Consider the following 25,959-nt stretch of genomic DNA (forward strand, 5'->3'; position numbering starts at 1 on the left):
TTATTTCTTTCTTAATTTCTCCTTTGACCCATTCATCATTCAGGAGTGTGTTGTTTAATATCCATGTGTTGATGTGGTTTCTAGGGTTTCTTCCAGTGTTGATTTTAAGCTTTATTGCATCATGGTCTGATAGAATGCATGAAATTATTTCAGTCTTTTTTTATTTGTTGAGGTTTGTTTTGTACCCCAGTATATGGTCAATTTTGGAGAAGGTTCCGTGAGGCATTGAATAGAAAGTATATTCTTTGGTCCTTGGGTGGAGTATTTGGTAGATGTCTCTTAGGTCCATTTGACATATGGTATTGTTTAATTCAGATGTCTTTTTGTTAATTCTCTGTCCTGTTGACCTATCTAATGAAGACAATGTGGTATTGAAGTCCCCTACTATTAATGAGTTGGGATTAATCTGGGTCTTAAAGTCCTGTAGTACTGTTTTTATGAAGTTGGGTGCGCCAGAGTTTGGTGAATATATGTTCTTGATTGTGATATCTTCTTGGTTTATTGTTCCTTTGATCAGAATGAAGTGGCTCACTTTTTCCTCTTCTGATTTGTTTTAGTTTAAAGTCTATTATCAGATATTAGAATTGCAATGCCTCCTTTTTTCTTAGTACCATTCGCTTGGTATTTTTTTATCCATCCTTTCACCTTAAGGTAGTGCCTGTCCTTGAAAGTGAGATGAATTTCTTCCAGACCACAAAAAGATGGGCTTGTTTCTTATTCTAGTCAACTGGTCTATGTCTTTTGACTAGGGATTTCAGTCCATTGATATTTAAAGTTATCAGTGAAAAATGTGTATTGAATCCTGTCATTTTTATTTCTGTCCACATTCTTGATATAGCTGTGCATTTCTACAGTTATACCTTAAGTTGCTTTCTGTAACCCCTTGGGTATAGTCATTCCTTTCTTCAGCTCTTTATATTGCTTCCAGAATTTCCTGAAGGGCTGGTTTTGTGGACATGAATTCTTTCAGCCTATTTACGTCATCAAAGACTTTTCTTTCACCTTCCACTATAATAGACATTTTGGCTGGGTAATCTGGGTTGGCATCTGTGGTCATTTAGAACTGGGAATACTTTGGTCTAGGTTCTTCTGGCTTTTATAGCTTGCACTGAAAAGTAAGCTATAATCCTGATAGGTGTTCCTTTATATTTGACTTGTTGTTTCTCTTTTGCAGCTTTCTCTATTGTCTCTTTGTTCTGTACATTTAGTGTTTTACTATGATGTGCCATGGAGAGTTTTTCTGGACCTGTCTATTTGGTGTTCTATACCTTCTTGTATTTGTATGGGTATGTCTTTCTTTAATTTTGGGAAATTTTCTTATACAATCTTTGTTTTTAACTTTTTAAAATTTTTATTTATTATTTTTTATTTTATGTGTATGCATGTATTGCCTGCATGTAGCTAAGTGCACACATGTCATGCAATGCCCTCCTACGTGTAGGTAAGTGCACCCTTGTCATGCAATGCCTTCAGAGGTCAGAAGAAGCTGTCGGATCACCTGGGACTGGAGTTACAGACAGTTGTTAGCTGCCATGTGGGTGCTGGCATTCAAACCCGGGTTTGTTCTGCAAGAACAACCAGTGTTCTTAACCACTGTGCCATCTCTCCAGCCCTTCTTATACAATCTTATTGAAGATCTGGTCCATACCATTATCTTGAGATTCTCCTCCTTCCTATATGCCTATGATTCGTAAGTTTGGTCTTTTTATGGTGTCACACAATTCCTGCATATTCCATTCTTGTGTTTTCTTAAATTTTTCATAACCTTTGTTTCAGTAGCCTAATTCCTCCACTTTATCTTCCAGTCTTGATATTCTCTTTTCCATTTCATTCATCCTATTGGTGAGGCTTTCTCCTGTCATTTCTAATTGGTTTACTGAGTGTTTCACTTCCTTCTTCATTTCAGCCTGAGTATTCTTCAGTATTTCTAGCTCTTTTCTGAATTCATTCAGAAGTTTATTCCAATCTTCCTTCAGTTCTTTGTTCTTTTTGTGTGTGTTCTGTAAATTCATTGAATTCAGCCGGGCTTGGTGGTGCATGCCTTTAATCCCAGCACTTAGGAGGCAGAGGCAGGAGGATCTTTGTGAGTTCAAGGCCAGCCTTGGTCTACATAGCAAGTTCCAGGACAGCTGGGGCTACAAGGAGACCCTTTCTCAAAAAGACAAAAAAAAAAAAAAATTCACTGAATTCTTTTATCATGTTTATAATTTTTCTTTTCAGTTCCATGCCCTGTGTTATCTCTAGGGGGTTCTCATTGTAATCCCCTAGAGGACTATTGGTACTTGGTGGGGATATATTATTTTGGTTTTTCATGTTATTATTTTTTCTTTTAGACTTTGACATGTGAGTTTCTTTTGTAGTTTCTGATTCTTGTGTGAAACTCAAACCTTTCTTCATTGAGTTTAGTTCTGCTTCTTTTTGTAAACTTTATGTGCCTTTTTGATTTACTTGTTGGGCATGAAAATGTGGTTGGTCTAGGCTTCAGGTTCTCTCTTTTGATTTTATATTTGAGTGACCAAATTGCTTTCATCTTCAGGAGTTTTCACAGAGGCCCAAGTCAGATGAGGATCAGATGCTCTCAGGCTTTCTCCTAAGGTCTGGATCCCTCCAGGAAAGATGCTGACTTTGGAAATTTGGGGGCTGTGCTGGCCTGGGTGCAGGGCCCAGGAAATATGCTGGTCTCAGGAAGCTGGTGGCTGTGCCACCCAGGGATGTAAAGGGAGGTGGGCACAGGAAGAGGCCTGGAGGGCTCCTGGGGACTATTGGGAGGAAATGGGTTGGTTGGGATGCAAAGATCAGGAAGTAGTGTGGATTCTGGGCCAAAAGGTCCGTCCAGGGATCTGGGGTGCCAAGGCAAGAAATAGGCCATTACCCAGGCTAGGAGGGGAGCTGGGAGAGTGAATGAGGCTGGGGAAGTCAAGGCATGGTGGGCTGCGGGGCCCACCAAGCAAAGATACTAGCACTGGGAAACTGGTGGATGTGCCACCCAGGGATGCAAAGGGAGGTAAGGGTGGGACCAGGCCCAGAGGTCTCCTGGGAACTACTGGGAGGAACTGGGTTTGTTTGAATACAAAGGATCAGGAAGCAATGGTAGCTCTGGGCCTAGAGGTCAGTACAGGAGTCTGCGATTCCAAAACAAGAAATGGTCCAGTACTGAGGCTAGGAGGGAGCTGGGAGGGTTGATTAAGATGTATTGTATGAGATACACAAAAATTCAATAAAGTTATTTATTGAAAAAGAAAAGAAAAAAATGCTTTCAAAATAAATGGTACCTTAGTCAAACTTTTACCTGTGAGCAAGTTCCCAAGTGGCCTGAAAACTCCTTGTGTTCATGCAACCATCCCTGGCTCTTACAGCCTTTCCACCCTTCTTCCACAATGATTCTTGAGGCATGGGTGGGTGAGGTATAATAAAGGAGTTCTATCCAGGGACATGCACTCTACAGTCTCTTATTCTCTTAAACTTAGCTAGTTTTGGCCTTCTGTGTGCATGGTACAACAATGGTGACAGCATGTGCAAGACCCATGCAGCCTCAAATAGACAAAATCTCAGCATAGAATGAGGAAAATGGGAGGCAGGCCCAACCCTAGCTTAGGATCTGTTGACAACTGATTACTGCTGGGTGAGGAAGAGTAATCTTTATGATCTCTAGTTAGGATGACTAGACTCCATGGATGAACTTACACAAAGGACATCTGGGTACAAATGCTTGACCAGATAGGACTTAACATATATGACAGAATGCACGAAATCCAGTGCGGGGAGGAGCTATAGGGGGTGTGGGTGGGGGAGGGGGGTCTAAATTTGATTAAGTTCTATTTATAAAACACAGAAATTCAATAAAAAATATGTAGTAAAAAATTTTTATCTGTGTAAGAACATAACTTTTTCCTAAGAAGTGACATTTTCCAAGCAGCTTTTCATTTGGCAATAGTGAGTGTCAATGAACAGATTTATTTCACTTAATTTTGCATTTTCCACTGATTTAAATAATTTGGATCAGAACCAGTTATTTCCAGATTTTGAAAGACTTTCAATATGGTTTATGGGACTGGTTTTAATATAAATGAAATTAAGTTACCACAAGCAGAAGACTCAGTGGGGGAATATTAAATAGTATGAAATTATGATGTCTTTGTAAACTAATAACTATTCATTACTACTTGAAATTAATGATTTCTTGTGTCTTTGTACTAAAACTGTAATTAAAGAGACTCAAAATACTGAAAGCTCTCAAATAAAACCCTGCTTAAATTCCATGAGAAAGGCTTAAAAATAGTAATTCCACCTTAATATATATTATATGTAAGACATATTTCTGACAATATTCATGACAAAATCAGAATTTAATCAAATTATATGGACATAATATGAATACATACTGCCTGAACCTCAATTGAGTTGTTACTCTGATGCTAACAAATCATTTGGTTATTATAATGTAGGTTTCTACATTATGTGGTTCATTTTACATGGTCAAAAGGACATTGGAGGCCAGTAAAACGTTTTCTAGCTGTGATAATGGGTGGGAACAGCTCACATTCTTCCTATTCAGTCACTGGGGTAAGAATTGGTATGAGAATTCACTTCTGAGAAAGTCAGGATCTGGACTCTCAATACCTAAGGGCACCCTCCCATGGGTGTTCTCTATATAGGGAGTTTTCAGGGCATCCTGGAAACTAAACAAATTCTGTAAGTTCCTGATACCTGCCTCTGCTGTGTGACTCCTGATGGGTTTTCAGAGCTGTGTGTACAGAGCCGTTCCAGGCATCAGGGTCCCTCCAACTCTCAAGAGGCTTGAGATATTTCTCTTCCTGAAGGAGACTCTATTAATGATACTTAAATGCTTCTCAGAAGATAAACCAACTGTTGGAATTCATTTTCTTTTGAGTTCAGAAATATTGATTAAATTCTTTATAAAGAGCCAAAAATCTTAATGACTTTCCTGAACCATATAATTTGGTCTAATTAACAATATTTTTCATGTCTTCAAATAAGGTTCAAAATAACAAAGGTAAAATAATGGGAATTTACTTGAACAAACAATATGGCAGCATCTCAGTGATCAATATTCTGTCTAACATGACATTTTATGAAGTAACTGGTAATCTGAATACTTCTGCAGCATTTTGGAAAAAAAGAAGTTTACACTTTGGCTAGTTGTGGCCTTCTGTGTGTATCTTATTCTGTTGCATGAGGAAAATTTGCTGGTGACAGTTGAGAGATGCATTAGTATTCTCTCTATCTCCTGTTCTGCTGTGTTCCATGAGTCTTAGGTGTAGAGGTTCCACTGGAGATGTGTCACTTAGGGCTGGGCATCTCTCAGATACCTATTCTCTGTGTGTGACCGGTTATAGAACTCATAAGGAAAACAGTATTCCAGGCCCCTGGAAACTTGTTCATAGGAACTTAGAGTAGTGGTGTCAGCATGCACAAGACCCATGCAAACTCAAGCAAACAAAAACCCAGCATAGAACTGGGTAAATGCGCAGCAGAGTTTAACCTTAGCCCAAAACTACTGGAAGCTGATTATTGCTCTGTGAGGGAGAGTTGACCTTCTTTAAGGGAGTGACTCCTGATAGGCTGACTAAACTCCAGTGAATTAACTCATAACTCACACCAAGGGACATGTGAGTACACAAGCTTTACTCAATTGCCATACAGACACACACACACACACACACACACACGTGTGTGTGTGTGTGTGTGTGTGTGTGTGTGTGTGTATGACAGGATCCATGTAATCTAATGGGGAAGGCTATGGGAGGTGGGGATGGGGGAAGTGTTATAAAGATAAGTAATGTTTTGTATGAAATGCACAAAATTCAATAAAAATATATATATTGAAGCAAACTAAGAAAGTAGTTGTCTTTTTGGAATGTTCAAGTTCACAGAGCTAGTAAGTGGTGAAGCCACGATTCAAAACTTACTTTGTAGCTCCAATACTTGCTCTTGGATTATGATATTAAATCACATCTGTGTTATGTATTTTGCATAGATGTAAAATGTTTAATATTTAAAAGGATAAGCTTGTGGGGCTGGAGAGGTGGTTCAGCAGTTAAGATCACTGGCTGTTCTTAAAAGGACCTGGATTTTATTCCCAGCACCCACATGGCAGCACAAAACTGTCCAAAACTCCAGTTCCAGGGAATCTGACGAGTTCTGCTGACCTCTGTGGGCATTATATGACATGGTACACCTACATACAATCAGGCAATACACTCATACACTTAAAGAAAGAAAGAAAGAAAGAAAGAAAGAAAGAAAGAAAGAAAGAAAGAAAGAAAGAAAGAATAAAATAAAATAATAAAAAAGCATGAGATTATATAAAGTAAAGTTGTTTCAAGTTTAACGTGATTAGTAGGTTTTAATGATAGAAGCATAATTTAATTGGCCTAAGAAAGAAATTTAAACAGAGAAGTAAAATGCGAAGAGCAAAGAGCTCTGCTCATACCTGCTCTGACAAACACTGTTACATAGTTTACACACGTTTCTATTCCAATTAAAATACGTTTTTTGAGGTAGTGATTATTAACCCCATTTTTCAGTTTAGGAAGCTGTCATATAAAGAGAGAACACTGTCTACATAGAGAGAGTTGACAGCTCAAAAAAATGTGGAGGCAGCACTGTGACAGGGCAGGTTAAGAGGATACCTCATCTGAGAGCTTCTGACACCAATGTGGATTTTTCTGTGACTAATGCATGTATGTTCAGGTACATCTGGATTCTTTTGATGTGTTTTCATTTATTTTATATTGATAAAAATAAATTGAACCCTATTTTTAATATTTTACAATAATTCAGAATTAAAAAGAAATTAGAAAATCATATAAAGTGAAAATTATCTTTTAGCAAAGTAAATACATTTCTAAATAGTGTGTCATAAAATAATCCATACTTTTACTTATTTATACTCAAAATATGTTATGTTTACCATAATACTGGTAAGAGGCAGTATAGTTGACTTTGATTCAGACTATTTCTCTTCATATGTTAAAGTATGGAAATTAGTTGTGGAACTGCTAATGACAATCTGATAGTCATTTCTTTATAGTACTATCTGGTTTCTGGAAGCTTTTAAACTTTCCAGGAATGTGCACTTGAAAGGTAATTGGAATTCTAAACTATTTCTTTTCAGGAAACAGTCTATTGAAACTTTACTTTGACCACAAAAGAAATTTGTTCTCCCAGATATTATTGATTCTGGTATTACTAGTCAAATTCTTCTTATTATGGCTTATTTTTAGCTACTCAAAACAAAGTCTGACTTTAACTTAATTGACACTATTTATTTATTGTTCACTGTGGTGAAATCAAACTTTAGTTTGTCATTAGAAGCTTATGAGAGGATAGACATTGCTTAGTACCCCAGAGAGAAAGTCCTCAGATGGAGATTGTTAACATTATAGACTGTAACGTTTGACTGCAAGATTAGGTAAATGTCTTTATATCAGATTATGTTCATATTATAAAATCATTCCTACAAACCACTGTGCCTTAAGTTTCCAAGAATTGCATTCTTGCTCTTGTGGGCTGTCTATTCTTTTTTGTAATAGATTGTCTAGCCCCTTAAATTTCTTAAGTAATACCAATTTTATCTTTCTTAATAGCTATAATCTTCCCTCATGCTTCCTTTTTGTCTAGAGTTAAGAGTTTGATACAATCACTTGTTCCTCCAGTGTTATGTTTGGAAGTCCTTGTGTACCAGTCTATCATTTGTTTCCTAATACAAAGAAAAGAGTAGATTCCTGTTATAGAGGGTTGCTTTGCTATATGTAGGTTTATTTTTGAAGTAACTCCTTCTTTCAAAGGGAGGGATGGTTTCAAGCTCTGTTTACATGTCTGGAATCCTGATAGGCTAGCTGAATTTTAGGATGTATGGGCAAGGCAAGGAGAATCCAGCAATAGGCCACCTTTCTCTGGACTCCAGCCGGCTTCTAGCTCCAATAGAAATATTGACATCCAACTACTTCAGCTTAGTTCATTTTGAAATTTTTCAGTGTTGTCTAGGGATATAGCACATTGCCTCATAGTTGGCTATAGGGGGGAGGATAGCAGAAAGTGTGTCCTGAAACAGCATTAACTAGATAATCCTTGGTTAATCAACTTGCTTTCTGATTTTCTTTCCAACTATGATTTCTCTTTTCCAACCTTGTCAAGTAAGTGCTGTGCACTGTGGCTCTGGAGTCCATCTCCTCCTCTCATCAACTTATCTGCTTTTTGCTCTTTAGGATCATGAACGGTCGGGTTTCTTCCTTTGGTTTTCAGTGATCTCGTGAAACTGCTCCTCAGTGTTCATCATTGTTTTCACTGCATTGGGCATACAGAAGCTAAAGGGTGATAGCACCATTGAAAAAGATCATTATTATAAATTACAAACTAGAATTAGTCAACTAGAAATATATATGAACAACAACAACAACAACAAAAAACAATGGTTGGATGGACAGTCATAAATTATGGTGATATAATAAAAAATACTTCAGAATATTTCCATATTTATTTCAACTGTTGGAAGTCCTAGGAACCAAGATACCATATTTATTTAGATTTTCTTTTTTGTTGTTACGTTTAATTAATTGATTAATTGATTAATCAATTAATTAATGTGTGTTATGCCTGCATGTATATAAGTGTACCTGTGTTATGCAGTGCTCACAAAGAACAGAAGAGGGAATCAGATCCCCTGGAACTGAAGTTATAGACAGTTGTTAGCCACTATGTGGGTGCTGGGATTTGAGCCCAGGTCTTCCAAAAGAGCAACCAGGGCTCTTAAAAACTGAACCATCTCTCCAGCCCATTTAGGTTTTCTTTCCAGCAATTGCCTGTTTCCTTTAAGGGTTAATGGGCAAAATAGTCATGAAACACAAAAGTACTACCTTTGTAGGTAATACTGTGATTTCACTCAGGTGACCTTTTTATTAAAAATCCTAGTTAAACTTGGTAATATTTGTTTTACTAAATGAAAAAAATATGAGATTAGATTAAGCACTTCTTTACAAAGTATATGTCACTTTGATATAAAAATATGGTATTTTATGGCATAAAATCTTAAACAAAAGTATGAAGAAATTAATATGAATAATCCATTAAGAATAATTCATAATTGGGTTGGTGAGATGGTTCAGAGGGTAAAGTTGGTTGCCTGAGTTTGATCCCCCACACCCACATGGTGAAAAGAGATAACTAACTCCTGCAGATTGTTTTTGACCTCCACACACACACCATGCATGATGATTTTGATATTTTATTAAGGAAACACACACATATACACATAAATAAGTATAATAAAAAATTAAAGAATAATATGCAATTGACAACCAAGGATTACTTTCATTAAATATGTTGTGTATTTAATTTTAGATATTATTTTATACAATTAAAACTTTAATGCATGTGTATATGTGTGTGCATGAAAACGGTATTCCTTCAATGATCCATTATAACATGTTTATCATACATTAGTCTAAAAAGCACTCTTTAAAAGTTGCTCAGTGTTTTCTTGTATGTTTAATTTTTTTACTTAATAAACTCTGAATTCATATTGATTATAGTTTTCAGTGACATAAGAACATTTCAATCAGCACCTTTATAGTTGTTAGAAGACACTTGACATGATTGGCTTTGGATAAATTCTCGGAAGACAAATCATTTGGCAGCAAAAATCAATCAACATGTTTAAGACTTTTTCTCAGTATTGCAAAATAACTCTCTGAACATTTTATACATTACTTGTTTATGTAATTTAGACATGGAGGAAGTATTTCTCAGATACCATCTCATATTCCTATTATTTTAATATTTTTCATAATTTAGTAGTCTAAATTTGGCTTCCTGTGATTATTTTAGTTTTTATTTCTTTGGCTACTTGTGATGTTTGGCATAGGTAGCCTCAAGTGTTTGTTATATATTTGAATATTTATAGTTATTTTGTTTCTGTTGAATCTTGCACTGATATATTATGATTTTATTTTATTTTTTATTATTTTTTATTATTTATTTTTTTTAATTAAAAAATTGTTATTTTTATATAATGTATATTAGTTTATTGCCTGCTTGCATGTAAGTGCACCTGTGTGATGCAATGCCCACAGAGGTCAGAAGAGGGCATTGGATTTCCCCTTGGAACTGGAATTATGGACAGTTGTTAGCCCATCATATTGGTACTGGGAATTGAACATGGGTCCTTTGCAAGAGCATCTGGTGCTCTTAATGGTGAGTCATCTCTCAGCTCCTCATTGGTCATTTTTAATGTATTTTCTTTATTGTTTTTTATTTGTTTGTTTTTATCTTATGTCTGAGAGTTTTACATGTATATAGGTATGCTATATGTGTGCCATGCCCACAGAGGCCAGAAGAGGGTGTCGAATCCTCTGGAAATGCACTTAGGAATGGTTGCTAGTCACCATGTTGGTTCTGGGAACTGAACTGGGATCCTCTGCCAGAGTTGTCAGTGCTCTTAACCACTTATCCACCTCTCTACTCCTTTTGTATTTTCTTTAGTTTTCTAGATTCCTTCCACTTTTCAGTATTATCAGGGCTCAATATTCCTTTCCTCTGTAGATTGTGTCTTTCATTTCATATTTTTAAAGGCTTCTATACTTTTAGATTGTATGTGTTTACCTTCATTTTAAATATATTTTTATTGAATTTTTGTGTATTTCATATACAACATCTTAATCCTCCTTATACCCCCTTCCCCATTAACACCCTCCCCCTCTCCCATAGCCATCCCTTCCCCCAGATTTCACGCATTTTGTCATTTATCTTAAGACCTACTGAGTCAAGTTAGTGTTCCCTGATGTTCCACAGTGCAAATCTATCCACTAGGGTGTAGTCAGCCTATCTAGAGTCACTCCCTTAACAAAGATCAGCCCTTCCTCACCCAGCAATAAACAGCTGTCTAATAGTTCTTTAGCTGAGATTGGGGTTTATTGCCCATTCCCCCAGTTCTATGCTAGGTTTTGTCTACTTGAGTTTGCATGGGTCTTTTGTGCATGATGTCACCATTGCTGTACATTCATATGAGCAAGGTTCTGGGGGCCTTTAAGATTCTATTTTATCTTCATTGGATTTTTTTAGTACACATCTTTATTTCTTTATTAATATTTTTTTTAATTTTTTTGAGAATTTCATACATGGATACAATTTATTTTTAATATGTTCATTCCCCAACTTCCCCAACTCCTGTCTAATGTTCATGTTATTATCTCTAGGAGTTCAATAAGGTACTTTACTTTTTCTGTAGGCCACAGGTGAAGGTACACTGGGGCTGTAGAAGAGTAAGAGAAACATGATGGAAACCTCTTGGTGCCTGTGAGTAGGAAAGGTCTAACATAAGGGCCTGGGTGCCCCACACCACGTGTTGAGTCAATACCTTAGCTGGCTATCAAGGGAGGTGGGAACTCTATTCTTGAGAATCAATCCTCCCAAGACTAGAAAATGCAAATGACAGAAACCTCCCCTGTCCCCATCATAAGTCTAACACAGAGGCTAAGCCACTGCCATGCACAACTTGAGATATAGGGAGAGGAAGTTTTGGGGGATGAAGGCACTCAGAGAAGACTGAAACTGCTTCCCACATCTGCCAGTCTTCTCCACCATTAGCCCACCACCAGAGGAGTGTGGAACTATGACTCATGGGGGACCACAGCTCCAGCCTCACTGGAGGGGACCAAAGCCCACGGCTCTAAATCACAGAAGGGATCACTGCTCCAGGTTCAAGGGATGGGACCAGAGCTTCAGTTTGTAAGGGGGAATCACAGCTCCAATTCACAGAAAGGCACAACTCTGGCTCAGAGGTGGAAACCACAACTCCAACTGACAGGAAGGGACCACAACTCTGGGACCCACAGAAGGGAGCTACAACTCTAGCTCATGGGATGGGACCACAGCCTTGACTCATAGCAGGGGACCACAGCTACAGATTTATGGAGGGAGACCTCAGCTCCAGCTCATAGGAAGGGACCACAGTTCCAATTCACAGTAGGGGACCACAACTTCAGGTTTACAGGAGGGAACCACAGCTCCAGGTTCACAGTAGGGGACCACAACTCCAACTTACAGGAGGGGACCGCAGCTCCATCATTAGAATTTTTGAGTTTTGTTTTTCTATCTAAATATTTACTGAGAAATTTCTAGTTATAAACTAGATACCTCAGAGGTGAAAATGTACATAACTTAATTAGTCATCCAACAGAGTAAGGGAAGCTAGACAGAGCTATAGGGCAATCGTAACCCATCATTGGCATCCTTGTGTGTGGTAAAGTATTTGAGTCCATTTTCAGTTCTCTTGCCCATAAGACCCTGCCACCCAGCTATCTCACCAGACTGCTGTATTATAATTTTCAATGGAATGCAGATATCAACTATTAATTTAGAAAAACAAACAGAAATCTCACCTCCCCAATCTAGATGATAAAATTCCATCAGCATCTCTGAGATATAGTTTCCCATACCATGATGCTAAATAGGTGCTGAATGTCTCCTTTCGCTGTCTTTCAAGAAAATATTATCTCTTGCACTATGAACATCTGTTCAGCACAAACACAGACACACAGACACAGACACACACACAGACACACACGCACATCCCTCTTTTTTCATGGCCTTTGGTGATTCAGATGTTCATGAATTGAAGATATTAATAAACAGTGAAACTGAGAGACACAGTGAAAGGAAGGAGGGAAAGGTGAGAATATTAGAAGAATGGAAATTAGGATAGATATCTGTTTCTTGGGTGCTATTTACATTTTTGTCAAATAATTCTTAGAAGAGGAGCAACAGGAGAGCTTACCATTCACTTCAGAAAGAGCAGAATCATTGTCATTCAGCCAGTTTTCACCAAGAGCCCAGGTTGGTCTACACTGAAAGTCTGTTGAGACTGGGAATACGATGCATGATATTTTTCTCTATGTATTGCTTCTCAAATTAATTGAATGTGAGTTCTGGAATCAAGTGGACAGATTTGTGATAAAGCTCTGTTTACCAAATAAAACCAACAATGTCAACGCAGCTAACTAATTATATCCCAATTCTTTTCATAAGCAGAAATAACATTAGGTGCCCTTGTTCAGCAGAGTAGATTTACCTCATTCTTCCTTGTTCATGATTATAAAGCTCCATAATTCTGAATTTATAAATAGAAATGTGTTATTTCCAAATGTAACACTGTATGACTTTTAGTTCATTCTCTCTTATAAAAATTTGCTAAATGTCTACCTACTGCCAAAGTCTTTTAGTTCTCCATTGTGACAAGTGAATAGAGAAAGGGAGAGGACTTCAGCAATTTATGTCAGAAATGTTGAAATTTTGTGCCCAAACAAGTACAATCTACCACCTTCTATTACCTGGAGGCTTCTCCTGACATATGTCTGTACCTCTGTCTCTGTTTCTATACAAAGGTGGAAAGAATGGTGAGAGCTACATTTTCTAATCATAGTCTCCTTTACCACAGTGAGGCCAGGTTTGTCTTGCTGTGTTGACCAGTGTGGTCAGTATCCCCTCTGAATACAGGTTCACTGTATTTCCTCTTTATTTTTACAGCTCTAAATACCTGACAATATAAAATATTCAGATTTAGTATTTGGTAAAATACTTTCTATAAATGAGGATGAGGTAGCAGATTAGAAAGGAAATGGGAAGCTGTGTGCCATGGCAGACTGATTATGTCATAACCAATAAAAAGTATTTTCCCAAAAGCTGAGTTTGTTCTTAAATCTTAAAAACATCACTATATTTCAGAATTTTACTCTTGATTTTAAACTTTTCTTGCAAAACCATACATTTCTGGTAATTGGTTATACCAGAGAGTTTCACTGCAAAAATGAATACAGATGAAAAGAAAATATAATTTAATTTAAAATATTTTTCTTAAGGAAATTGTCTATTTGAATTCACTTTAGAATTGTGATATGTTAAATTCAACAAATTTTAACAAAGATGGTTAGAAAGCATGGCAAATAAGTGGTACATATTGCTTGAAAAACAAGGGTCACTTCACAATTTCATAATAATCTTATGAGTACATTGCCTCTTATTGTGGAATCTGTGATCTCGTTGTTTGTTTACTTGTTTGTTTTTGCAATGCTGGGGATTAAATCCAAGCCTTTGTGCATGCTAGACAAGTATTTTACCATTAGTTACTTTCCTTATTGCTCTGACAAAATATCTGACAAAAAGCAAACTTGTGGGAAGGAGGGTTTATTCTGGCTCACAGTGATTAAATGATGGCAGCAGGATCTTGAAGCAGCTGGTCACATTGTGGTCACAGTCAGGCAGCAGAGCGTGATGTACGCTTGTGTGCAGCTGGCTTTCCCCTTTTTACGTAGCCCTGGACCCCAGCCCAGGGAATGGTGCTGTACATGTTCAGGTAGGGTGTTCTCACCTGAAGTAATCTAATCTGGATAATCCCTCCCAGTCAGTTCCAGAGGCTAACCTAATCTAGATACTTCCTCACAGGCATGTTCAGAGTCTTGTCTCCTAGATGATTTTAGATCCTGTCAAATTTGCAATCAGTTTTTACCATCACAACCACGGAGCTACTCCACTAGCCTGTTGCTAGCGTTTGTCTTTTCTAGAGGTCATATATTTACATTTTCATGTCATTATTTCTACACAGGCCTCCCGGGTAAGGAGCTAAAAGGGAAATAAAATATACAGGATGAAAAGATGGCAATGTTGCCTCCCCCAGGACCTCAGAGCTTTGTGCACTTCACAAAACAGTCCCTTGCCCTCATTGAACAACGGATTGCTGAAGGAAAAGCAAAAGAACATAAAGAAGAAAAGAAAGATGATGATGAAGAAGGTCCAAAGCCCAGCACTGACTTGGAAGCTGGCAAACAGCTGCCCTTCATCTATGGAGACATTCCCCCAGGAATGGTGTCAGAGCCCCTGGAGGACTTGGACCCATACTATGCAGATAAAAAAGTAAGTTTTTGATACCTCATTGGTAGGTTTTGGTTGACTTTCTTTCATACACACACACACACACACACGCACACACACACATAGTGAAACTTAATGATCTCATTTCATAAGAGTAATATTAAGTTCAATGTATATTACAATGTTCAGAATATATATCTTTCTATTATTTCATTAAAACTGGTAATGCCATTAACATGCTAATTTGATTAACATTCTCTTTCAAATATGCGATAGAATGTTCTACCTTTTGGGATATGACATGATGAAACTTCTCCCTAAGTTTCATAATCAGGGTTATAATTTTTTACATTTATTAAATGTGTGGGGGTGGGTGCACATATATAGAGGTCAGTGAACAATTTAATGAGTGTTTTAGTTTGGTTGTGTTGGTGTGATAAACATCATCATCAAAAGCAATTTGGGGAGGAAAAGGTTTATTTGGCTTACATTCCAGTGGCAGTCCATCATTAAGGGAAACTGAGGCAGGAACTGAAGCAGAGACTATAGGCAAAGGCTGCTTACTGGCTTGTTTTCTCTGGCTTATTTAGTTACTTTTCGTATACAGCCCAGGCCCAACTGCCCTGGAGCAACAACTGCCCACAGGATGCTGGCCCCTCCAGCATCAATTAGCAATCATAAAAATGCACACAGGCCAGTCTAATGGAGGAAATTCCTCAGTTGAGGGTCCCTCTTCCAGGGTGATTCTAGTTTTAGTCAAGGTAACAAAACTAACACAGAAGTTTGCTCTCTCATTCTACCATGTGAGTCGAGGGAATCAACATCAGGCAAGCTTGGCAGGAGGTGCCTTTACCCACTGAGCCATCTCCCTGTCCTTTTCATGGTTATATTTAATACTGGCTTGTGTAAATTTTTAAAGCTTTGAAAGTTTTGATGCAAATGAAGATTGCTAATTTAAATCTTAAAACACTAGAGTCATTGTTTTTAATTTTCTTTCAGTTACAACATTATTTGATCTTGCTAAGACTGTATAATTGTGATGTTCATTTCAGTTCAGACACCTTTCTTTGCCTTTTATGTCATAGTTTCTCACTAGACATTTGTAGAAAGCCCAGTTTGTTGAGATAAAACCTCAGACAGTAGGTATTGATTTTAAAATGAATTTTTAATTTTCAGTGTAAAAGTAGATTTGATATTGAGTTATATTTAGACATAACTATTAAAGTAAAAGAGAGCATAAATGTATGGATACCTAAAAATATATTTTAATTTGTTTTCTTAAAGGAACACTTTCATATACAACTAAAAACCATATTCATGAACTTGTCTCCCCAATTTGGTGGTAGAGGTTTATTATTGAAAACCTGTTTATAAACATATAGAACACAGATTTAACAAGATAGCAGAAGAAAACATCAGTTCCTTCTAGATAACACAAGAATTTTGCCTTCTAACTGGAGAAACTCCTGATGTGATTTAAATTTAGCCTTTCTGACTTCTTAGCCAAGCCTTGTGCTATTTTAATAATTTGTGATTATTATTATTTGTTTGTTTAACACAGTACTAAAGAGACTTTACTCCTTTAGAGACTGTCACTCCTTGCACATTGGCCAAAACAATATATTTAGTTACACAAAGATTATTTTTTAATTTCCATGGCTATTAGCAAGCAAGCTCTTTAAAAAAAATTATAGTATTACAACTAAAATATGGGAACTGAATTGAGTAATTTGAAGGATATTTCCAGGCTGGGGACATAGCTCAGCTGGTTAAGTTCTTGTTCAGCAAGGACAAGGACATGAGTTTCATCCCAAGAATTCACACTAAAAAGAAAACATGGTGGCATGTGTTTATGATCCTAGCACCAGAGAACCAGACATAGGTAGATTTCATGGAGTTCACTAACCAGCCAAACTAGCAGAATCTGGGAAATCCAGACCAGTGCAGACCTCATCTCAAAAACAAGGTGGAAGGTATTTAAGCAATGGAGCTTGAAATTGTCCCCTTACCTCTATGTGCACACATATGTGCATGCAAATCAGCACACACATACATCTGCACACACAGAGAGAAAAGGAAGGATATGTCCAATTCTGTCATTCCATAAGTTGTGAAAATATTTTTTTAAAAACTCACTTGCTATTAACCATGGAAATTCTCAGCAAGTTTTTAAAATTCTCCAGGTGTTATGGTAAAAATCAGAGAGAGCTCATTTCCACCCAGTTTGCTTAAAATGCAATGTAACAGAAAATGGAAAAGTATTTAAAAGCAATTTTAGTAGCAAGTGATTACTACTAACAAAGAGAAGTCATCATACTTCAGAAACTCCTAGGCATGTCCAGTCACTGCCTGTGGGCCACCTGTGGCTGAGGGTAGATATGAGAGCTGCCCAATACATAATCAAAAACATTTAAAGCATTGTGATTTTTTTTGTAATTCTATTGTGGAATACTTGAGCATGAGCTTTTTAAATGACAATGACATGCCACAATGTCAAAAAATGTGGGCATACCCACAAGGAATATTTACTTATAAATAACTCAATTCTTAATTTATTGAAAAGAAATGGCTTGGAGTTCTTTGGCCAAAGTTACTGACAGCTGCATCAATGGCATTGGAACCACATTGCCTGAGTCCGTTTGCCGAGTTCCTTCAACACGGAATTGTAAACTGCTGCGAGTGACAAGCTAGACTGGCTTCTTACCTCATCCTGCTTTCTTTTTCCTCCTGCAGACTTTCATAGTGTTGAACAAAGGCAAAGCAATCTTCCGTTTCAATGCCACACCTGCTTTATACATGCTGTCCCCCTTCAGTCCTCTAAGAAGAATATCTATTAAGATTTTAGTGCATTCATATCCTTTCCATTACCTGAAGCAGTACCTGTTTTTGTTTCTGTGCAGATATGTGTAGATATGTGTTCTTCTACACAGGAATGATCCTTATCAATTTCAATATGAATTATCATCAAAAGAGATTGAGAGAATAATCTTATTAGCAATTTAGGAGATATTACTTTTGTTCAAAGAGCCAAAAAAGTACTCTATACATTCATTTAGATTATTTTCTAAAGAAAAGTTGCTTGCATTTCCACCAAACATTGTCAAATCTTTGAAGTTCCTGTTCTGGTGTCCCATCTTCCTTGACTCGAAGCTACTTTATTCAGCATGCTGATCATGTGCACTATTCTGACAAACTGCATATTCATGACCTTGAGCAGCCCTCCGGACTGGACCAAAAATGTCGAGTAAGTGTGTATTAGTACATTTTCATGTCGTGGTAGATCACCATTTTCATCGTTTTTCCTACCAAGAAGCTTACTGTTTCTATAAAAACTGTAGGGTCTCTTCCTATGCCTGCAATTTTCTTTCTGTTTTTTCTTTCCTCTCTGGGGTTAATCCAGTGGGAATAGATTTGATTAATTAGATGTTACAGTGTTTTGGGAAGAGTGAACTCATCAGATCTCCATCCCTGTTCATAAACATGATACATACTTCTTAGTACTGCCTAGATTTTTCTTAGAAGCAATGTAAGAATTTTCTAGGTGAATCTAAAACCTGTGTTCTCAGTTATTTTAAGTACCTCTGCCTTCTTGAATGTCTCTGATAAGAACATTTTAAAATTTCCTGGAAAGACCTTCAGTGTTGTGCATTCTAACAGTTAGAATGGGTCCATACACTAACAGTGGCCTCCAGGAGATGCCTTCCTTTGCTTAATCAGAGAAAATAATTGTAAAGATTTTCATGAGTTGTATTCATTTTCACCTAATAGTCCCATGGATTCTTTCATTTAGATACACTTTTACTGGAATATATACTTTTGAATCACTTATAAAAATCCTTGCAAGAGGCTTCTGCGTAGGAGAATTCACTTTCCTCCGTGACCCGTGGAACTGGCTGGATTTTGTTGTCATTGTTTTTGCGTGAGTATTCTCAGTTTTTTTTGAACTGGCAATTCATGAAAGTCTCAGAATAGCATTCCAGTAAGAACAACTTTGGGGTAACAACTTTCTTGCATATAACAGTTATTTTTAAAGCAAAGTAAAGTTGTATAAAAGCATTTACCATCAAATATCAAGTTTCACTCAAAAATGTGTTATATAAAGATTATCTTTCTCCCTGCTGATCACTTGAGTAGATATATTCTATATATGTATGTATACAGTGTTAATGAGGCACATAATATACTTTTCCTAAGTTTTTTTAAAAAACTAAAACATCTATAAGAAACACTCATATGTACCCATTAAAAACTAAGGCCTTTAATTACAAGTGCAAAGATCTTCTTTTATAAACTTGTATTGTTGAAGAACTAGTAAATATATTAAAATATAAAATTATTACATGAACTGTCACTATATACTGCATTAATGCACTGTATGGATGTTACAATATCTATGTCTACTTTCAATATAATTTTGGTTTATTCATATTGTATTTTTTTGCAAATGTATTTGCCAGAAACCTTTTTCTAAAGTCTCAAACCTATACAATTTCCTCTGTCATTTTAGAATTATAGAAGAAAATCATATTTATTTGAGCCATTGAGGCAAATCCAAAGGGTCTTAGTATTTCCAGTCTCTGATTTCCTCATGTCTCCCCTCCTCTTGGCCATCAGATTTCTACCTATTGATATGTAACTCGTTGCTTCCTATGGACAAGAATGTTTTGTGGCAGTGTGGGTTACTCTTCTCAAGGCTCTATTTTTTCTCTTGTTACAATTCACATATCATGAAATGCATCACTTGAAATACCAACTCAGTGTTTTCTGGTATAGCCACAAACTTGTACAACCACCACCACTATCTAAATTGAGAATATTTTCCTCATTCTAAAATGAAGCCCTTCATTGATTAGCAGTCCTACCTATTCCGATTCCTCCAGTGTCTTGAAAACACTATCTTGTTTTTGCCCTGTGAAGATGTCCTCTGCTGAGTATTTTATATAAATGGAATCATGGAGTGTGTTTGTGTGTCTGTGTATCTGACTTATTTACTTAGCATGCTGCGTCCAATGTTTTACGTTAGATTAAAAATCTACATTATTACAATAAGCTAACAAGGGAAGCATTTAATTATTTGATTATTTAAATATATGAACCACAGTAAAATAATATTTATATTTTTATTTCATCAAATGATTCAAATCATGTAAATTAGATTAAATTAGTTAGGATAGAAAAAAGACAAAAACCTTGCAGAACAACATATTTTTACAAGAAGTTCCAAACATAGAAAATACCTTGATTAATGGCACAGGTAAGTATTATAGACTCTATCTAGACTCTGAATAATTCTGATTTAATTCTACAGGTATTTAACAGAATTTGTAAACCTAGGCAATGTTTCAGCTCTTCGAACTTTCAGAGTCTTGAGAGCTTTGAAAACTATTTCTGTAATTCCAGGTAAGAAGTAACTGGTGTGGAGCGTTAGGCCACTCAGCTCCAGCTGTTTGGGAGTTTCCTTTGTCTGTGTGTGTGTTGTCACTGTGTTTGTGTATAAACTCCCTATTACAGATATGTGACAGAGTTTGTGGACCTGGGCAATGTCTCAGCGTTGAGAACGTTCAGAGTTCTCCGAGCACTGAAAACAATTTCAGTCATTCCAGGTGAGAGTGGGGTTAAACACAAGGGCTGACTTTGATCTTCTGAAGGAAAGACAAAACAATTCTCTTTTATAATTCTAACCAAATTTCATTCCTTCTGCTTTTGGATTTAATGATTGTGATCAATCGTTATTAAAAGTCAGCCCTTGAGTTTAATCGGCTGCATGGGTATTGGAGGATGAAGATGACCACTTGGCTTACATCTCCATTTGAAATTCTTCCTCCTGCCTAAGGGCTGACTTTCCACTTGCTTATGCAGGAAGGAAAATTTCGATTAATCAGAACCGCTTTCCATGTACTTAAGAAAATAAGCAATACCAGCATGGGGCATTGCATGATATAATGTTAATAACTATATAACTCTCTCAACAAACTGTTTCTTAACTGAACATTGGTCCAGTACGTGTCGTTACTGTGTGCTTCAGTTTGGTCTCTTGTTCTGGTGTCATTATATAGAAGTGGTTTGTTTGATGACCATTTACTGAATTCGCATTTATAAATTTTTTTGCTGCTTAGAAGTAAGTGTGGCTATAGTTTAGCAACAAAATTATTTAGCTATTCAACTTGACTGTCCTTTGGGAATATTTTACTAGTTTTAGTCATCTGTTCTAATATGCAGAAAGAAATTGTACAGATCCACCTTTTTGAGCTAGGAGGCTTCTCTGGATCAATTACTTAATGTCATTGACTTAACATAGTGCATGCATTTTTAGTAAAGCTTGTGTTATAGTTTGTTTCTCATTCCGAGGTTTTATGTCGTCATGAATGCCTTTTTTCCCCTCCACTTTTAGGCCTAAAGACCATAGTAGGAGCCCTGATCCAGTCAGTGAAGAAGCTGTCTGACGTTATGATCCTCACTGTATTCTGTCTCAGTGTGTTTGCATTAATTGGACTACAGCTGTTCATGGGCAACCTGAAGCATAAGTGTTTGAAGGATAAGCTTGAAGCAAATGAAACATTAGACAGCATCATGAGTACTGCTGAGAGTGAAGAAGACTTGAAAAGTAAGAGTGTCCTTATCCTTGCTATCAGCTAGAAATAATGCAAAAAGCACTGTTCTCTTACACAATGAATGGAGGTTTTCATTTTAATTAATTCAAAGCTGTTCAAACATACAAAAGTTGCTATATATGAATTTACAAGGGATTTTTATAAATGTGCCTGCTTCTTAGTTTTCTAGTGGTTCTGTAAGGAGAACCTGAGTTAGTTTCATAATAAACAATTTCCACAATTTTTTAAAAATTAGCTTGCTAGGGAGCAATAATAATTCATAAGATTAGCAATTACATCAAAGTATATGATATGTATTTCATATTATAGCTTTATTATACAATAATACTAATATTAATTGCATAATATGATATATTTATATATTTTTACTTAGATCATACATACAACTATAATATATTTTATGACTAAATTTATGGTAACAATGACAAGATTATCAATATTAAGATATTTGTCAGTTGGTAATATATATATATATATATTTATAAACCAAAATTATTAAGTCAGTTTTATCAACCCTATCCTTATAATGTATGATAAATTTGATAAAATTTCATAGCTTTTTATAATGACATCCTTGTATAAGGCTGAGGGAGTCACATCAAATTAATTCAGTAGCCTATTCTATTGGTACAAGGAGATGATCTGCACATAATCTCAAAAGTCTGCCTAATTCACACAATTGTTAAAACAAAAACTGTGTTCTCTAAACAATTTTCCCCTCATCAAGTATTTTCACAGAAGGTACTGATGAGCAAGAAGTGAAAATAAAATCAAGACTGTACTCTGTTTTGACCCTTGGAATATGTCTGTATAAGACTGCCTAATAAATATACAACGTGAGTTGACAATGTGATCCAAGGGTGAGGCACAAGTCAGGAAACCTTGTCACTTTACATATAAGCTTCTGCCAGAAGGAAATTAGAGTTTCCTTAGACAATAGGGTCTTTTTCCTTTGTTTACTTTTTCTGAATGTATCTTTTCTCAATTGTGGATGAAATCAAAACCAAACAAAAAACCTAAGACCACTAGTCTTAACATAGTGAAAGATTATAGGTTAGGAAGGGGTTTTAGTGGTGGTGGAGAGGAGAAAAACCTAGAACAAAAAATTAAAGATTTTCAAGTAAACTATTCAATGTGTGTTCCTTTACTTCTACAATGCGGTTAGGAATTGGCATTTTTCCTTCCTTTTTATCATATAATTCTGAAGTTGTTTTTTTAAAAAAGATTATATGTATTTTTATTTTATTTTGATGAGTGGATGACCTGCATGTAGATATGTATACCATATGTGTGACTGGTGCCATCAGAGGCCAAAAAGAGGGCATGAGATCCCCTAGAACTAGAGTTACAGATGGTTGTGAGCTCCCATGTGGGTGCTGGGAACCAACTTGAGTCTTCTGCAAGAGCAGCAAGTGCTCTTAACTATTGCTCCAGTTTCTGATCTTTATAAATATTTTTTACATTTTCAGTTTCTAGAGGATTTTATTTCTTAATCTGTACTATAAACATGATGGCTACAGTGGATAATTGTTGGTATTTGTATTCATGTTTTAAAAGTCAATTTGCAATACTTACTTAAATTTAACCATTTTCAGTATTCTTTTTAAGTTTTGATACATTCCTGTTTAATTTGAATGCATGTCAGAACTTTGTTAGAAGAAACCCTTTTGCAAAATTTAATTTATCAGAATTTATTTGAACAAAGATTGATTCATGAAGCGCAGCCAATTTGGGAACCAGAAGTTCAGACAGCCCCATCCCACCAGAGAGGCAGGCAGGATTCATAGAGATAAAAATCAAATGGCCTACAGAAAGACTTTGCCTGTTTCTCTGCACTTGCCTTCTGTGGTCATGGCCTGGTCAGCTGGGAGCCTATGATGAGCTGAAGTCCAGCTGCTGTTACTGACAAAGATGAAGTCACTTGTTACAAGAACATACTCTGAAATTGAGTTACAGCTTGTTTATATCCTATATATGACTGCAGTACCTTGTGTACAGAGGCAGCCTAGAGGCCAAATTTAATTTAACATTTGGCTCTTTGGTCAGCGCCTCAATTGTCATAGGTTAACTGAAACTATGATGCTGCTCTCTGTCACCAGGACAACAGACTTAGTTGGACTCAATATGGCATTCAGAATTCCCAACATCTTTAATGTTCTTATGTTCCCTTCATTAAGTATAGTGAGATCATTTGAGGTACAATAGATTGCTACATACAAGCATTTATGAGTTTTGAAAGGATACAGTACATTGAGGAGATTGTTGTGATGACTATATGGAAATGATACCAAGACACTGAGGAACACTCTGTAATAGGGGTTCCCAGCTGAACTGACAAAAATCTAATCTCTAAAACGACACAAAAGGTTTGCTTTTGGATTTCTTATTTTTTCTTCTCTCTTATTTGCTTATTATATGTAAATAATAAACATATTAATTTTGGCAGAGTTAACTAGTAGTTAATCTTTGAGACATATGTCTAGTCATAACTGTATTTATATATTTTTATTTTTAAAATGTTTTAATTATTTTTCTTTTATGTGTATGAGTGCATTGCCTACATATATGTAAGTTAACTCATGTTGTGCAATGCTCCTGGAGGTCAGAAGAGGCATTGGGTGCCCTGAAACTGTAGTCAGAGATGATCGTTAGCTGCCATATGTGTGCTGGGACCTGAACTCAGGTCCTCTGCAAGAGCAGCCAGTGCTCTTAACTGCTGAAACATTTCTCTAGCCCCCAACTGTATTTATAGTTATGACAAGCTAGGGAGGAGTATTCTACCAAAAGGTATCCACTCAGAGGGATTTATGTGTGCTGGTAAAATTCTATTTATTATATAGTGAAAATTCAGAGGGGTACATATGCTCAGTTACCAATTGACTGTGAATTAACATTAGAATCCATTAGTATTTTGGCTCCTTATTTTCCATTTATTGAAACAGGAAGTTGCTCATGCATATACTGAAATGATAATTGCATCAATAAATCTACTGAAGATAAAAATATAGCCTGAGGGGTTACAACAGACTGTTCTCTGTAGGATGACATCAGAAGTCGCCAGCAAGCAAGCATTAGTGGCATTCATCAATGTTTCCCTCATCGAATTATTGCATGGTTAGATGCTACCAACAATTAAGGAATTTAAGTTATAAATTTGTTTCAAACTTTCCATTTTTTGTCACTTTTGTATTCCATTTCTGGCATAATTTAACTAAAAGACTTTCACTATCAGCTTTGCCTACTCCTATATTTCAATACAGGTTTTGAGTACATGGTTCTGAAAAGCTAATCCTAAAGAAAACACCAGATGTGCAATTTCAACAAATAGTCACACTTGTAATACCAGTGAAACTTGTTACAGGGTAGAGAATCTCTTTTGATTATGTAAGAATTTACATTTAACATAACATGTTCAACATTCAGGAAGATTCCCTGCAAGGACTATATTTTATAAGTTCTACATACTTTATCTTGTCATGCACCAACAGAAAATAAACACAGGGAAAAGAAGGAGGAATGAAGTTTTCATGCTTCCTGATCTTGGGAAGCTGTCCATATCTAGACTGTGTCTGCTTCTGAGGAGAACCTTTCTGGTCAGTTTTACCTTCAGGTCTCCAGAGGATATATAATCCAGAGTCAAGAGGATGTCTGCTGGATTGAGATGTGCACACACAGGGCTTGTAGTTTTATTGCAGCCTAGGTGGCAATGAGAGCTTGGTATGGCCATTTCCAACAGGGCACCTGAGAAATCTTTTCCCATTGTTGCTTTCCAAAGACCCAATCTCTGGATTCCAGATTGTGAATGGTGTGTTTTCATCAGTTAGTGAATCACAAATGGCTCATTTTGAGTTCTGAATTGTACTTTGCCATCGTGCATTAAGGTCTTGTACTATTGAATCATGTCAGAGTTTATAAGAGCATGAATTATATGTGATTTGATTGCTGTGGGAGCAGAGCTTCCAGTGACTATTTTATAATGGGTTGTAACACAAGAGGCAGATCTCATTGCTAGTAAGACCAATGGGAAAACTTTGACCAGGATGATCCAATTGATCCATTCAACTTTGTCTGATGCCATTGTCTCAGTAAAACTTTATTTAACTGTTTTGTAACTTCCAGTGAAATGAGTGTTTTTATCCCTGAAGAGTTCTCTAGGAATGCCTCATGAAGCAAAATATTTTCTAATAAGACTTTAGCTGTGAATTATAGCATTGGCTTTATCCACACAGAAAATATGCATAAAAGGTGATGTATGAGTGAATTCCATCAGTGACTGTTCAAATGATACAGCAAGTGCCAGAGATCTGTCACCTCTGGTTTTGATTGTCTTATCAGAGTTATGGATTTGATCAACCAAACATTGTCTATAAATCATTTTAGAGCAGTCACCTCACCAATTTGTTGTCATATTTTTAAAATCATTTTTTTTTTACTTTATAAGACACAAAGTGCCATTTTTAAG

At 36.4% G+C, this 25,959-nt stretch overlaps 1 protein-coding gene across 5 annotated transcripts in view; it reads left to right on the forward strand.

Moving 5' to 3' along the window:
* The window catches only part of Scn9a (sodium voltage-gated channel alpha subunit 9), a 218,082-nt gene that overhangs the window by 74,022 nt on the left and 118,101 nt on the right, over positions 1-25,959 (forward strand). For 2 of the 5 annotated variants that reach the window (XM_008830879.2, XM_008830882.2), the window contains 6 exons: positions 14,621-14,928; positions 17,620-17,738; positions 18,041-18,130; positions 18,677-18,805; positions 20,195-20,286; positions 21,278-21,490. In XM_008830879.2, the coding sequence (XP_008829101.1) occupies positions 14,671-14,928; positions 17,620-17,738; positions 18,041-18,130; positions 18,677-18,805; positions 20,195-20,286; positions 21,278-21,490 (901 nt within the window). In that variant the 5' untranslated portion in view covers positions 14,621-14,670. Of the gene's footprint in view, positions 1-14,479; positions 14,929-17,619; positions 17,739-18,040; positions 18,131-18,676; positions 18,806-20,194; positions 20,287-20,397; positions 20,490-21,277; positions 21,497-25,959 lie in introns of those variants that run through there. The other 3 variants (XM_017797574.1, XM_008830881.2, XM_008830883.2) reach the window with 3 other exon arrangements.

The sequence above is a fragment of the Nannospalax galili genome, unplaced genomic scaffold (genome assembly GCF_000622305.1).
Source record: "Nannospalax galili isolate Female #2095 unplaced genomic scaffold, S.galili_v1.0 scaffold514, whole genome shotgun sequence".
In the NCBI taxonomy this organism is placed as follows: domain Eukaryota; kingdom Metazoa; phylum Chordata; class Mammalia; order Rodentia; family Spalacidae; genus Nannospalax; species Nannospalax galili.